Source organism: Vombatus ursinus, unplaced genomic scaffold (assembly GCF_900497805.2).
Source record: "Vombatus ursinus unplaced genomic scaffold, bare-nosed wombat genome assembly UNPS02014779.1, whole genome shotgun sequence".
NCBI lineage: Eukaryota > Metazoa > Chordata > Mammalia > Diprotodontia > Vombatidae > Vombatus > Vombatus ursinus.
In genome coordinates, this window is record NW_020954557.1 from 59559399 (window position 1) to 59573886 (window position 14488).

The window sequence follows — 14488 nt, forward strand, 5'->3', positions numbered from 1 at the left end:
CTTTTCCTTTTCTCACTATCTGATGTCTTTTCTTCCTTACCACGTGAGTACAGATACACAAATCTATCACTTGTAGGCCGGACCTGGAGCTCTGCCCTTGCAAGAATGTAATTGGTCATTTTTGGAGTCCACAAAAAGATGTCTAACAGTAGTAAACTTCATAAAATCGTCTTTTTTCTGATATTAGAGGAACAAGGTAAATGAATACTACTTAGGAAAAATGCTTGAATAGGGATATTATCAGATCTCAGTATGAGAAAAAAACCTGTTTTCTTAGATCATTAATCTGTTTCATTAATTTTGATTCATTTGAAATATTTAATTTTACTAGATGGTGAGCATGGCCCCCAGTTTTTCCGAATGGCATCGTGTGGTCAAGATTGCCAGATCAAACTTTGGGTTACTACATTTACAGATTTCTTAGGTATGTATGCATATTGAGGCATATGCAAATAATTATGATGACATTTTTATTAGTCTTTTTTAAAAAACAGTGACCAGGATACTTAAAACCGATTCTAAAACTGTTTTTATATAATATTTGTTACCAAATAAAATTGTTTACATCAAACAAAGCTGTGGTAGACCTTGAGTGAGGCAAAAAATTTAGATAAAATGTTCTTGCCTTCATCAAAGTTCAAATGTAGTCAGGGGATAAGATAAATCACAGATAACTGCAGTATATATTAAATGATAACTTCACTAGAGAGTTGCAAAACAAAGTACTAAGTGAGGGAAAGATTGAAGGCAAAGATTATTTCTGAGAAGATCAGAGATCTGGCATGTGCCCCCTCCCCCAAGTTATCCTATATTTATGTATTTATTTTCTATATATTTATATAGATATTTGTTGTCTCTCCAGATGTGATGTAAACTCCTCAAGGACTGCTGTCTCTTTCTTGTCTTTGTATCCCTAGCACAGTGCCTGATATATAGTGGGTACTCAATAAATATTTGTTGATTGAAAGCTTCCTTTAGTTTTGAATTGGGCTTTAAAGAGTAGATAGAAATTCAACAGATAAATAAGGGAAAGAGGACATTCTAGTAGTCATAGCAAAGTGGCAAGAAAACAGCATATTAGTGGGACCTAGTTAAGTTGGAAAAGTAATGTGATGACTGTCTGTATAGTGCTTTGAATACCTGGAAAAGGAATTTTAAACTGTGGAAGGCAATATAGTTTGTGGAGTTTTGTTTGTTTTCACCAGATTAATGCACAATGAAAATTATTCTTCATATGCTTTGAAAACTTATTGAAGCTACTACAATAGTCCAGGCATGTGGTAATCAAGGCTTTTTTTTTTTTTTTTTTACTAGAGCCTATATACTCATCCATGTTAGCCACAACCTTTTGTGTGCTTGTCCCACTCTATCCCACCTTTTCATTGTTCCATCTACTTAACAGTTTAAGACCCTGAGAGAACTCCAGCCTGAGGCCAAACCACTATGGACAATGCAAACATACCTGAACTTATTTTTCAATGATAACAAACTCTTCCCTGCTCATTTTCCCATTCTAGTGATCCTGAATCCCAACTCTCATCATTCAAACTTTATTCTTTATCCCCAACTGCCTAAGCTCTTATTTCCATTCACCTCAACCCCTACACTCCACACCTTCCAGTGTCTTACTTCAAAGTTCATGCTTTCAACTGTGTGCTCTGGAATGCCTGTTCCATAAGCAGTAAACTTAAATCTTTTCCTTTCCCACTCCTTCCATCTTCTAGCTCTGAGGTATCTAGATATGAGTTATTCATTTCAGCACTGGCTGTACTTTCACTCATTTCTTCCAACTCACTAGTTGAAGTGGAGATGTTGAAATACTCCTTTCCCCCTCATTGCCAAATTCAGATTCTCCACCTACCATCATCCTCCCCTTTGAGGTCTTTACAATCTGCATATACCACCCATTGAAAATCCTGGTAGCTGTTGTCTGTAGATCTCTAGGACACTCCTCTTTTTTCCTCGATGAATTCAGTTCCGGCTTACAGGCTTTCTCTTCAACTCTTGCCATCATACTCAGAGATTTCAACATACATAGTAATACTCCCTCAAACACCTTAACCTCACAATTTCTCAGCTTACTCTTTTCATATGACCTACTTCTCTGCTACACACAGAAATGTTCATCTTGCCATCACTTACAAGTGCACCACTTCCATATTCATGAACTCTGAAATTCCTTTATGTGATCACAATCTATTGTCATTCCACCCCTTTATCTCTGCCTTGCAACCCCAAACTCTGTTCTTCATCTACACTGTGTGAATTTCAGTCCCTCCATCCCTCAGTTTTTTCCCAGGCCCTAACCTCTCTGCTCATATCTCTAGACTCACAACTTCCAGATTCACATCTCCAGCTGTCTATAGGACATCTCAAACTCTTAAACTCATTATGTCCAAAACTGAATTCATCATCTCCTCCACCCCCCGAAACCATTTCCTCTTCCTAACTTCCTTATTTCTGTGGAGGGCACCACCATTTTTCCAAGTACCCAGGCTCATAACATAGATGTTATCCTTCACTTCTTACTTTCTCAACTCTATATCCAATCTGTTGCCTACGCCTGTTGATTTTACCTTTGCAACATCATCCAAATATATTTCTTCCTTTCCTCTTCTACTCACACCAGCACCCTGGTACAGGCTCTCATCACTTCACACCTAGACTATTGTAATAGTCCACTGGTTGGTCTGCCTGCTACAAGTTTCTTCCCACTCCATTCCATCATCCACTCAACGGTTAAAGTTATCTTCCTAAAACACAGACCTGACCATGTCTCTCCCCCCCGTCAGTAAACTTCTGTAGCTCCCTATCATCTCCAGGATCAAATATTAAATTCACTGTTTGGTATTCAAAACCCTTTATAATAGCTCCTTACCCCTACTTCACATACTCCTTGACCCAGTGACACCTGCCTCCTTTGTGTTCCTTAAACAAGATACTCTGTCTCCTGACTCCATTCATTTTCATTGTCTGTCTTTCACTGCCTGGAACTTTCTCCCTACTCATCTCTACCTCTTGTCTATGCTGGCTGCCTTTGCATCCCAGCTAAAATCCCACTTTTTACAGGAAGCCTTTCCCAATTCCCCTTAAAAGAATTAAGGCACTAGAGTGCCTTCCCTCTGTTGATTATTTCTAATTTATCCTGTCTTTAGCTTATTTATACATACTTTTTTGCATGTTTTCTCCTCCATGTGAGCTTCTCTAGAGGAGAGACTGTCTTTTGTTTTTCTTTGTATCCCCAGTGCTTAGCACAGTGCCTAGCACATAGTAGGAACTTTTATGTTTATTGGCCAACTGACTACCAGGGTTAGTCGCCCCCTGTTCTGTTATCATAGAATTGCCCTTCATATTAGACCTGTTCATCTCGTGTTCTTCCCATATTCTTGTAATCCACAAAACCTGACTTTTCCCAGATAATAGCATATTGCTTGCTGTCCTCTACTGTATGGGACATACCTTCACTCCTACCCCTTCTTACCCTTTCTTTCCCCAATACTCTGGGCAGGAAGAGGAAAAAGTATATTTCTTGCTCCACACTCTATTCTCCTCCTACCACCATTATTCAGCAAGCAACCTCTAATCGATCTATTTTGAGATTCATTGAATCCAGATATATCGTTCTAACCAGATCCTTGTGATTGGTTTCTTTTGCCCCCCATGAGGTCCCTCCTTTTTCAATGAATTTCGTACTTGGCTCACAGTATTTCTTTCACCAGACCCTGCCCTTGTAATTTGGGCTTTCAATTTACATGTTGATGTCCACATACAAACACTTGTGTAGCCTTCTTTGTTCATGATGAAAAAAAAAATTAAAGAAGAAGAAAATCTGTATTCCATTCTGTATTTCTGTTAGTTTTCTGAAATTATGATTGGTTTCAGAATTCTGAAGTCTTTCAAAGTTGTTTTCTTTTGCATTGTTGTGGTTTTTGCATAAATTTTCTTCTGGTTTTGTTCTTTACATTATACATCAGTTCACAAAAATACTCCCAAGTTTCTCTTCATATGTCTTCTGATAAATAACATTCCATTATATTCATATACCACTATTTGTTTGGCCTTTCTCCAATCTCTGATTCTCCAGTCTTTTGCTACCACAAAAAGGCCTGCTCTTAATATTTTTGTACATATGCGTACTTTCCCTCTGTCTTGACCTTTTGGGAGTATATGTGTGTTACTGTTATTGCCGTATCAAAGGGCATGAAGAATTTGACTTTTTATGTATAGTTCCAAATTGTTTTCTAGGTATTAGACCAATTTAGAGTTTTGCCAACAGTGCATTAGTGTGCCTCTCCTTCTGTAGCTTCTCCAACAATCGTCATCTTTGCCGATCTCTTGGCACTTGTTTTAATTTGCATTTCTTATATTATTAGTGATTTGGACCATTCTTTTATATGGCTGTTGATAGCTTGCATTTCTTTTGAAAACCTCCTGTTCCTATACTTCCTCACTATTCTTCCAGTAAACCGAGTTTGCAACCTTGGAGTCATTCTCAACTCCATCCTCTCCCTCAATATTTAATTGGTCTCTATTTCTTGTTGATTCTCACTCCAGGACATAAAATTATAGGATTATATAATTGTAAAACCTCCTTATCTTACAGATGTTGGAACCTGAGATCTGTAAAGATGAGGTGACTTCCTCAAAGTTACACAGTAAATGGTAGAGCAAGGTCAGTGTATGCAGAGCATAGAACATACCAGAATACTCCAAAGAGAATAAACAATAAAAAGGAAGGGTAGAAAAATTCATTATGATTGAAATACCAGAGGATTTAAACCTTTTGATGTAGCTGTAGACTGCTGGAAAGGCGAAACCGCAACAGATTTCAGTAATAAGCTTACTGAGGCTTAATCTGAAGGGTAGACTCAGAATGACACACTGGAGCAGACTCTGCAGATGGTTTCTTTGACTACAAGTAGGAGAACTACCTGTGTGGCTTTTTGTGAGTCATTTAACCTCCATAGGCCTCAGTGTTTCCATCTGTGGGATATGGACCAGATGGCTTTTGAGGTCTGTTCCAGCTCTACATCTTTGATCCTATGAACAATATTCATAAATTTTAATGAAAAAAGGGCTGTTCATTATGAATTGGTTTTAGTCGCATTTAGATAGATAGATCGACAAACAGATATGTGATTTTATATTTCATGATTGAGATTCTTCTGGTCTTAGCATTTTAGTCAACAAATATTTATTAGGTACCTACTGTGTGCTCGGTACTGTGCTAAGCACTGAGGATACAAAGAAAGGCAAAAGACCATTCCTGCTCTTGAAGAGCTCTTTCTAATGAGAGAGACAACATGAAAACAACTATGCATAAGCAAGATCTATACAGGATAACCTGAAGATAATCCACCAAGGAAGGAATTAGTGTTAAAGAAGATTGCAAAAGGCATCTTATAAAAGGTTGGATTTTAGCTGGAGATCAAAGGGAGCCAGTGAAGCCAGAAGAGATGAGGAGGGAAAATGTTCCAGGTATGGAGGACAGTCAGTGAAAATGTCTAGAGTCAGGTGTTGGATTGTCTTCAAGAAATATATAAGTTGTGTATGAAGACTATAATGGTAGGTGTTTCTGTAAGGCTTTAAATGTCAAATGACAGATGTTAGGAAGGTAGAAATAACAGGCCAAAGATTGATTATTGGAGGGGGGAGAGAGTAAAGTGTCAAGAATAACATCTAAGTTGCAAACCTGGGTGACTAGGAGTATGGTGATACCTTCTACAATAATAAGAAAGTCAGGAAGAGAGGAGGGTTTAGGAGGAAAGATAATGAATTCAATTTTGAACATGATGAATTTAAGATAAACATGGGACATTAAGTTCATTATGTCTAATAAGTGTTTGGAAATGTGAATCTGGAGGTCAGAAGAGAGAGGTTAGGCCAGAATAACTAGATCTGAGAATTATCATCATAGAGATGATAATAGCACTAGTGAGATCACCAAGTGAAATAGTTTAGAGGGAAAAGAAAAGAGGATTCAGGACAGATCCTTGTGGGGATACCCATGGTTAATGGCATAATCTGGATGAAAATCCAGCAAAGGAAATGGAGGAGGAGAAATCAGGTAAGAGAAAAGTGTCATGAAAACTTAGAGAAGAGAGTATCAGGGAGAAGAGTGTGATCAACAGGGTCAAAAGCTGCAGAGAGGTCAAGAAGGATAAATATTCAGAAAAGGCTCTTATATCTGGCAATTAAGAGATCATTATGACTTTGGAGATAAGATCAGAAACCACACTGTAGAGAATTAAGATGAGAGTAAAAGGAAAAGGAAGTGTTAGCAATAATTGTAGATTCCCTTTTCTAGGTGTTTAGCCATAGAAGGGAAGAGAGATATGGGATAATAGCTAATGGGGATAGTTGTATCAAGTGAGTTTTTTGAAGATTAGAGAAACATTGGGCACATTTTTAAGTAGTGGAAAGCAGTCCATAAGCAGAAATTGAAGGTAACTGAGAGTTAAGATGATAAAGAGTACTAACTGGTGGAGAAGAAAAGTAAAATGGGATCACTTGTACATGTAGAGGAATTTGCCTTGGCAAGAAGGACCATGTCTTTGTGTGAGGCAGGTGAAGAACGTAATGGCAGAAGGCATCTGAGTGATGTGAGATGAAGAGGATAGAATAAAAGAGAGCTTTCAGCAAATTCTTTCAAGTTTTCCAATGAAATATAAGTCAAGGTTCTTAGCTAAGAGTGTTGAGAGGATATGCGATTTGAGGAGAGAGGAAAAGTTATTTTTTTGCAAAGCCTCTGTAGTGAGTGGAATGGTGAATTGAGTAGGGAGGTACAGTGAGGGCCCAGTTGAGTTTATGTAACATAATTTTTAAGTGGACCTATTCAGCACAGTTACACAATTTTTTTCAGCTTTATTCAGCAGCTCATGAGTAGGAATGAAGGCAGCCTAGTAATTCAAGGCTGAAACTTGGTAAGGAAAAATAGAATAAGGGGATGAGAGACTCAAGAATGGAGGACAAGGTAGAGTTGAGTTGGTTTGCCAAAGTTATCAAGGTGGGGAAGGGAGGAGAGTATAGATAATGCAGGGTAAATGGCCTGGGAAAGAACTAAGGGATGTAGTCTTTGGAAGCAGAGGTAATAATAAAGAGCAGGGTTTTGTTCAGTTGGTAGTTGTTCACATCAAAGGTAACTAACATATCAAACCAGCGTGTGTTAGAATTAACACAGTAGTAAACTGAAATAAAGCTTTTATTCCCAATTTAAATTGATTGGTTTTTAACAGGATTTTTTATAGAATAAAGTGTCTTGATTATTTTATATATATGAGTTTGTCAGTTTTCTTTAAAAATAGGAAATATTTGAAGTAAAATGTTAGATGTTTTTCTTGTTTTCTCTTTCTTTTCTTAAAAATTGTGTTGATGCCATTTCGTTTGTTTTTATTTTTTCAGCCCACTCATTTTTTGATATCCCTTCCTCTGCCTCATTTGAATATAGAAAAACAATTAGAACACAGGAAAAATAGCTAAGTAAAAATAACTAACATAATGATCCCATTGATATTGCAACATTACAAATATGTAGTCCCTTACCTCTGATCTGAGAGGAAGAAAGTGTTTTCATCATTTCATTCTCAGGGCCAAGATTGGCCATTCCAGTCTCTCTGCTGTTAGCATTATTTGTTTATGTTACTGTAGTTATTCCATATATTCTTTTTTTTTTTTTTGCTTTTGCTTTTTGGTGAGGCAGTTAGGGTTAAGTGACTTGCCCAGGGTCACACAGCTAGTAAGGGTCAAGTGTCTGAGGCCGGATTAGAACTCAGGTCCTCCTGACTCCAAGGCCTGACCTCTGTTGCCTGCACCACCTAGCTTACCCCTATTCCATGTATTCTTTTCCTGTTTATTTCACACAGCATAAGTTCATACAAATTTTCCCACACTTCTCTGAATTTCTCATGGTCGTCATTTCTTATCTTGCAATATTTAGTTACATTCATTACATTCATATACCATTCTTTGTTTAGCCATTTTTCTTTTCTTTTTTAAAAATTTTTTCTTTTATTTAAAAAAAATTTAATTTTATTTTAGTTTTAGGTTTGCATTTTCTTCCTCTCAGTCCACACCTTCCCCAACTCTGTAACACCTACTGAGAAAGCAAGAAAAACAAAACCTATTGCACATATGTATAATGAAGCAAAACAAATACCCTCATAGGCCACATTAAAAAAAATATGTTCAATCTGTACTTCAAGCTTATCACCCTTCTGTCAGGAAGTGGGAAGCATGCTTCATTACAAATCCTCTGGAATTGTGATTGGTCATTGTTTTATTCAGAATTCCTAAATCTTTCAAAGTTGTTTATCTTTGCATTATTATTATTATTGTATAAATTGTTCTCCAGGTTTAGCTTACTTTATTTGGCATCATCATTTCCTAATAGTCTTCCCAGGTTTCTCTGAAACCATCCCCTTCATCATTTCTTACAGCACAAACATTTCATAACATTCATGATACTATAACTTGTTCATCCATTACGCAGTTGATGAGTATCCCTTCAGTTTCTAGTTCTTCCACACTACAAAAGAAGTGGCTGTAAATATGTTTGTATATATGGGCCCTTTTCCTCTTTCTTTGATCTCTTGAGAGGGGTTTAGGGGAGGTACACATAATAGTGGTTATCACTGGATATCAGTAGTTTGGTCACAGTTTTGGGCATAATTCCAAATTGCTTTTAAGAATCAGCTATTTCTCTCTTAATTAGCAACCAGTTTGTTTCCTGTTTTTTGCCACCACAAAATACATTGGTGTGAATGTATGTATATGAATTATACCAATTTGTAAAACAATCATGGACGGGTTATAATCTGCATTGGTAAAGAAAATATTCACTGACTAAATCAGAATCCTTTAAAAGTGAAATAAGGAGTCATTATTAAGTAATATCAATTTATGAATAGTTTGAAATATTTATTTCTATTCAATATTATTTTGTGTTTGGGCCAGTTACAAACAGAACTTTATATTGCGGTTCTGCTTCTGGGAGCCAAGATGGTGGAGTAAGAAGTAAGTCGCTTTCGCCCTCCCTCATTAACCTCTGAAAGCCCAGAAAATATAGCCATAGGAAAACTCCTGGAACAGTTGAACCAGCAGAAAGATGGGGTACAGCAGTCCTGTAGCCCAGGAAGCTTGAGGAATTAATGCAAAAGGACCCCTTTGTCCTGGGGGAGGGGGAGCAGTACAGAACAAGAGACGCCCTGGCAAGCTAGTGGAAAGCCCCATTTCAGCATACCAGGGGGAGATCCTGAACCCCAGGTGGTGGAGCAGGCAAACACCAACATCAGGACCCCCAAGTGCCTCAGTACAGGCAGGGGAACCAGTGGAAACTGTCTCGGAAAACCACCACGTGCCATAGCATTCCCCGACAGCCAAGTATCCTGGTGCCTCAGCAAAACTCTGGGAAGTACAACTCCAAAAGGGAAAGCCCCAGGTGAAGAAACATCCTGCAGCAGTGAAACATCCATCTGCAAGGAGCCAAAGAAAGTGAAAGGGAAGTTCCAGGTGAGTAAGCAACCTCCAGGGGCCAGACTACCCAGCCCTACCCCTAGAGTTCCAGTGTTGCTAATTCCAGCCCAATACCAGGGAGGCCTCCAACTACCAGCATTGAAGGCCCCAGAATGCAAAGCCAGTGACCAGGACCCGGGCAGCTTGGGTCAGTGCCCCCTGCTCCCCAGTAGGAGAGCCCAATTTTTTTAAAGGCCAGGAAATAAGCAAAAATGCCATGAGCAAAAAGAAACGTACCATAGATTCTTATTATGGGGAAAGTGAAGATCAAGGCAGAAATTCTGAAGAGGACAACATTGTCAACAAACCACATCTGGAACCTTAAGAGGGAATATGAACTGGTCTGAAGCCCAAAAAGACTTCTTGAAAGAGCTCAAGAAGGATTTTTAAAGTCAAATAAGAGAAGTGGAAGAAAAATTGGGAAAAGAAATGAGAGGTATGCAAGAAAGAGTAAATAGCTTGGAAAAGGAAGGATAAAAATTAACTATAGAAAACAAATCCTTAAAAAATACAATTGGCCAAATGGAAAAAAAAGTACACTGAAGAAAACAACTCCTTAAGAGGCAGAATTGGCCAAATGGGAAAGGAGACACAAAAACTCGCTAAGGAGAAGAATTCCTTAAGAAATGAAATGGGTCAGGGCAGCTAGTTGGTGCAGTGGATAGAGCACTGGCCTTGAAGTCAGGAGGACCTGAGTTCAAATCTGGCCTCAGACAAAACACTTGACACTTACTAGCTGTGTGACCCTGGGCAAGTCACTTGACCCCAACTGCCTAAGCAAAAAAAAAAAAATAATAATAATAATAATAATAATAATTAAATTAAATTAAAAAAAATAAAATGAGTCAAATGAAAAGGAGGTACAAAATCTAATAGAAGAAAACAATTTGTTAAAAATTAGAGTTGGGCAAGTAAAAGCTAATGACTGTATGAGAGAATGAGAAGCAGTCAAACAGAAACAAAAGAATGAAGAAATAGATGAAAATGTAAAATACCTCATTGGTAAAACTGACCTGGAAAATAGATCCAGGAGAGATGATTTAAAAATTATTGGTGTACCTGAAAATCACAATGAAAAAAAGAGCCTGGATAGCATCTTTCAGGAAATCATTAAGGATAACTGCTCTGAAGTCCTAGAACCAGAGGGTAAAATAGCCATAGAAAAAATCCACCGATCACCTCCTAAAAGAGATCCCAAATTCAAAATGCCAAGGAATATAGTAGCCAAATTCCAAAATTACCAGGCCAAAGAGCAAATACTACAAGCAGCCCAAAAGAGACAATTTAAATATCACGGAACCACAGTCACAATTACACAGGACCTTGCAGCTTCTACATTAAAAGATCGTAGGGCATGGAATGCGATATTCCATAAGGCAAAGGAGCTTGGATTACAACCAAGGATCAACTATCCAGTGAAAATGAGCATAATCTTTCAGGGGAGGAGATGGATATTCAATGAAATAGAGGGTTTCTAAACCTTCCTGATAAAAAGACCAGAGCTCAACAGAAAATTTGATTTTCAAATACAAGACTCAAGAGAGACAGAAAAAGGTAAATGGGACAGAAAAAAACAACACATTATTGATAAGGGCAAACTGTTTACATCCCTAGGAGGGAAGATGACACCTGTCACTCTTGAGAACTGTATTGTTATTACACCATTTTAAATGAGAATACATAGAGAAGGTGGGTATAAGTTGATTTTGATGTAATGAGAAAGAAAAATCTAATTAATTAGGTTAAATGGATCTAAATAAGTGGATTAATCTGCTCTAACCAAGGGAATATACTTAGAGAAAAGGAAAGGAGGAGGCAGACAAGGGTAAATTACATTACAGGAAAAGGCACAAAAACCTATTGCAGTAGAGGGAAAGAAGGGAAGAGATGAGCATTGTTTGAACCTTACTCTCATCAGATTTGGCTCAAGGAGGGAATAACATAATCAGTTAAGTATAGAAATCTAACTTGCCATATAGGCATTAGGGGGAAAAGGGGAAAGAAAAGGGGGGGGGGCTAATAGAAGGAAGGTAGAACTGAGGGAGGCAGTGGTCAAAAGCAAAACACTAGTGAGAAGGGAAAAGCGAGAGGAGAAAGTAAAGCATAAACAGGAGGGAAATAGGATGGAGAGAAAGACATAGATAGTAATCATAACTGTGAATGTAAATGGGATGAACTCTCCCATAAAAGGGAAACAGATAGCAGAATAGATTAAAAACCATAATCCTACAATATGTTGTTTATAGGAAACACATTTAAAACAGAGGGACACGCACAGGGTAAAGGTAAAAGGATGTAGTAGAATATATTATGCTTCAGCTGAAGTGAAGAAAGCAAGGGTAGCAATCCTGATCTCATACAAAGCAAAAGTAAAAATAGATCTTATCAAAAGAGATAAGGAAGGAAACTACATCCTGCTAAAAGGCACCATAGACAAGTAATACCATTACTCAACATATATGCACCAAGTGGTATAGCATCCAGATTCTTAGAGGAGATGTTCAGGGAGTTACAGGAAGAAAGACAGCAAAACTATACTAGTGGGGGACCTCAACCTCCCCCTCTCTGAACTAGATAAATCTAACCACAAAATAAACAAGAAAGAAATTAAGGAGATGAATAGAATATTAGAAAAGTTAGATATGGTAGACCTCTGGAGAAAATTGAATGGGGATAGAAAGGAATATACTTTTTTTTCTCAGCAATACATGGCACATACACAAAAATTGACCATGTGCTGGGACATAAAAACCTCACAATCCAATGCAGAAAGGCAGAAATGTTAAATGCATCGTATTCAGATCAATGTGCAATAAAAATTACATGTAATAAAGGGCCATGGAAAGATTGACTAAAAAAATTGGAAACTAAATAATCTAATCCTAAAAAATGAATGGGTCAAACAACAAATCATAGAAAGAATCAGTAACTTCATACAAGAGAATGACAATAATGAGACAACATACCAAAACTTATGGGATACAGCGAAAGCAGTTCTTAGGGGAAGTTTTATATCTCTAAATGCTTACATGAATAAAATAGAGAAAGAGGAGATCAATGAATTGTGCATGCAACTAAAAAAAAACTAGAAAAAGAACGAATTAAAAATCCTCAATTAAATACCAAATTAGAAATACTGAAAACCAAAGGAGAGATTAATAAAATTGAAATTAAGAAAGCTATTGAACTAATAAATAAAACTAAGAGCTGGTTTTATGAAAAGTCAATAAAACAGATAAACCTTTGGTTAATTTAATTAAAAAAAAAGAAGAAAACAAAATCACCAGTATCAAAAATGAAAAGGGTGAATCCACCACCAAGGAAGAGGAAATTAAAACAATAATTAGGAACTATTTTGCCCAACTGTATGCCAGTAAATTTGACAATCTGTGAAATGGATGAATATTTACAAAAATATAAATTGCCCAGATTAGCAAAAGAGGAAATAAAATAAACAGCCCCATCTCAGAAAAAGAAATTGAACAAGCCATCAATGAACTCCCTAAGAAAAAAATCTCCAAGGCCAGATGGATTTATATGCGAATTCTATCAAACATTTAAAAAACAATTAATTCCAATACTATATAGACTATTTGGGAAAATAGGCAAAGGAGTCTTATCAAATTCTTTTTATGAAACAAATATGGTGCTGATACCTAAACCAGGAAGAGTCAAAACAGAGAATAGACCAATTTCCCTAATGAATGTAGATGCAACAATTTTAAATAAAATATTATCAAATAGATTACAGCAACTTATCACAAGAATAATACACTATGACCAGATAGGATTTATACCAGTAATTCAGGACTGGTTCAATATTAGGAAAACTATCAGCATAATTGATCATATCAACAACAAAACTAACAGAAACCACACGATCATCCCAATAGATGCAGAAAAAGCTTTTGACAAAATACAACACCCATTCCTATTAAAAACACTAGAGAGCATAGGAATAAATAGAGTCTTCCTTAAAATAATAAGTAGCATCTACCTAAAACCTTCAGCAAGCATCATATGTAATGGGGAAAAGCTAGAAGCATTTCTAGTAAGATCAGGGGTGAAACAAGGATGTCCATTATCAACACTGTTGTTCAATATTGTACTGGAAACATTAGCTTTAGCCATAAGAGAAGAAAAAGAAATTGAAGGTATTAGAATAGGCAAAAAAGAAGCAAAGCTATCACACTCTGTAGATATTAGGATGATATACTTAGAGAATCCTAGAGATTCAAGTAAAAAGCTACTTGACATAATAAACAGCTTTAGTAAAGTTGCAGGATATAAAATAAACCCACATAAATCATCAGCATTTCTATATTTTACCAACAGAGTCCAGCAGCAAGAGATAGATAGAGAAATTCCATTTAAAGTTACTGTGGACATTATAAAATATTTAGGAGTCTACCTACCGAAACAAACCCAGGAACTATATGAACACAATTACAAAACGCTTTTCACACAAATAGTCAGATCTAAATAATTGGGAAAACATCAGTTGCTCATGAGTAGGCCAAGCTAATAGAATAAAAATGACAATTCTAATTAAATTAATTTACTTATTCAGTGCTATACCAAGCTACCAAAAAATTATAGAGCTAGAAAAAATAGTAAGATTCATTTGGAGTAACAAAAGGTCCAGAATATCAAGGGAACTAATGAAAAGAAATGCAGGAGAAGGTGGCCTAGCCATTCCAGATCATAAATTGTATTATAAAGCATCAATCAAAACTACTTCATACTGGCTAAGAAATAGAGTGGTGGATCAGTGGAATAGATTAGGTATGCAATTCACAGCAGTCAATGGCTATAGTAATCTGCTATTTGATAAACCCAAAGACCCTAGCTTCTGCGATAAGAACTCACTATTGCCAAAAACTGCTGGGAAAACTGGAAAAGAGTATGGCAGAAACTAGGCATAGACCAAAATCTTATACCATCTACCAAAATAAAGTCAAAATGGGTTCCTAATTTA

General features: G+C 36.8%; 1 protein-coding gene across 3 annotated transcripts in view; it reads left to right on the forward strand.

Annotated features, from left to right (window-relative positions):
- WDSUB1 (WD repeat, sterile alpha motif and U-box domain containing 1) overlaps positions 1-14488 on the forward strand; it is an 81570-nt gene that overhangs the window by 18686 nt on the left and 48396 nt on the right. For all 3 annotated transcript variants that reach the window (XM_027866158.1, XM_027866159.1, XM_027866160.1), the window contains one exon: positions 332-424. In XM_027866158.1, coding sequence (XP_027721959.1) covers positions 332-424 — 93 coding nt within the window. The remainder of the gene's footprint in view (positions 1-331; positions 425-14488) is intronic.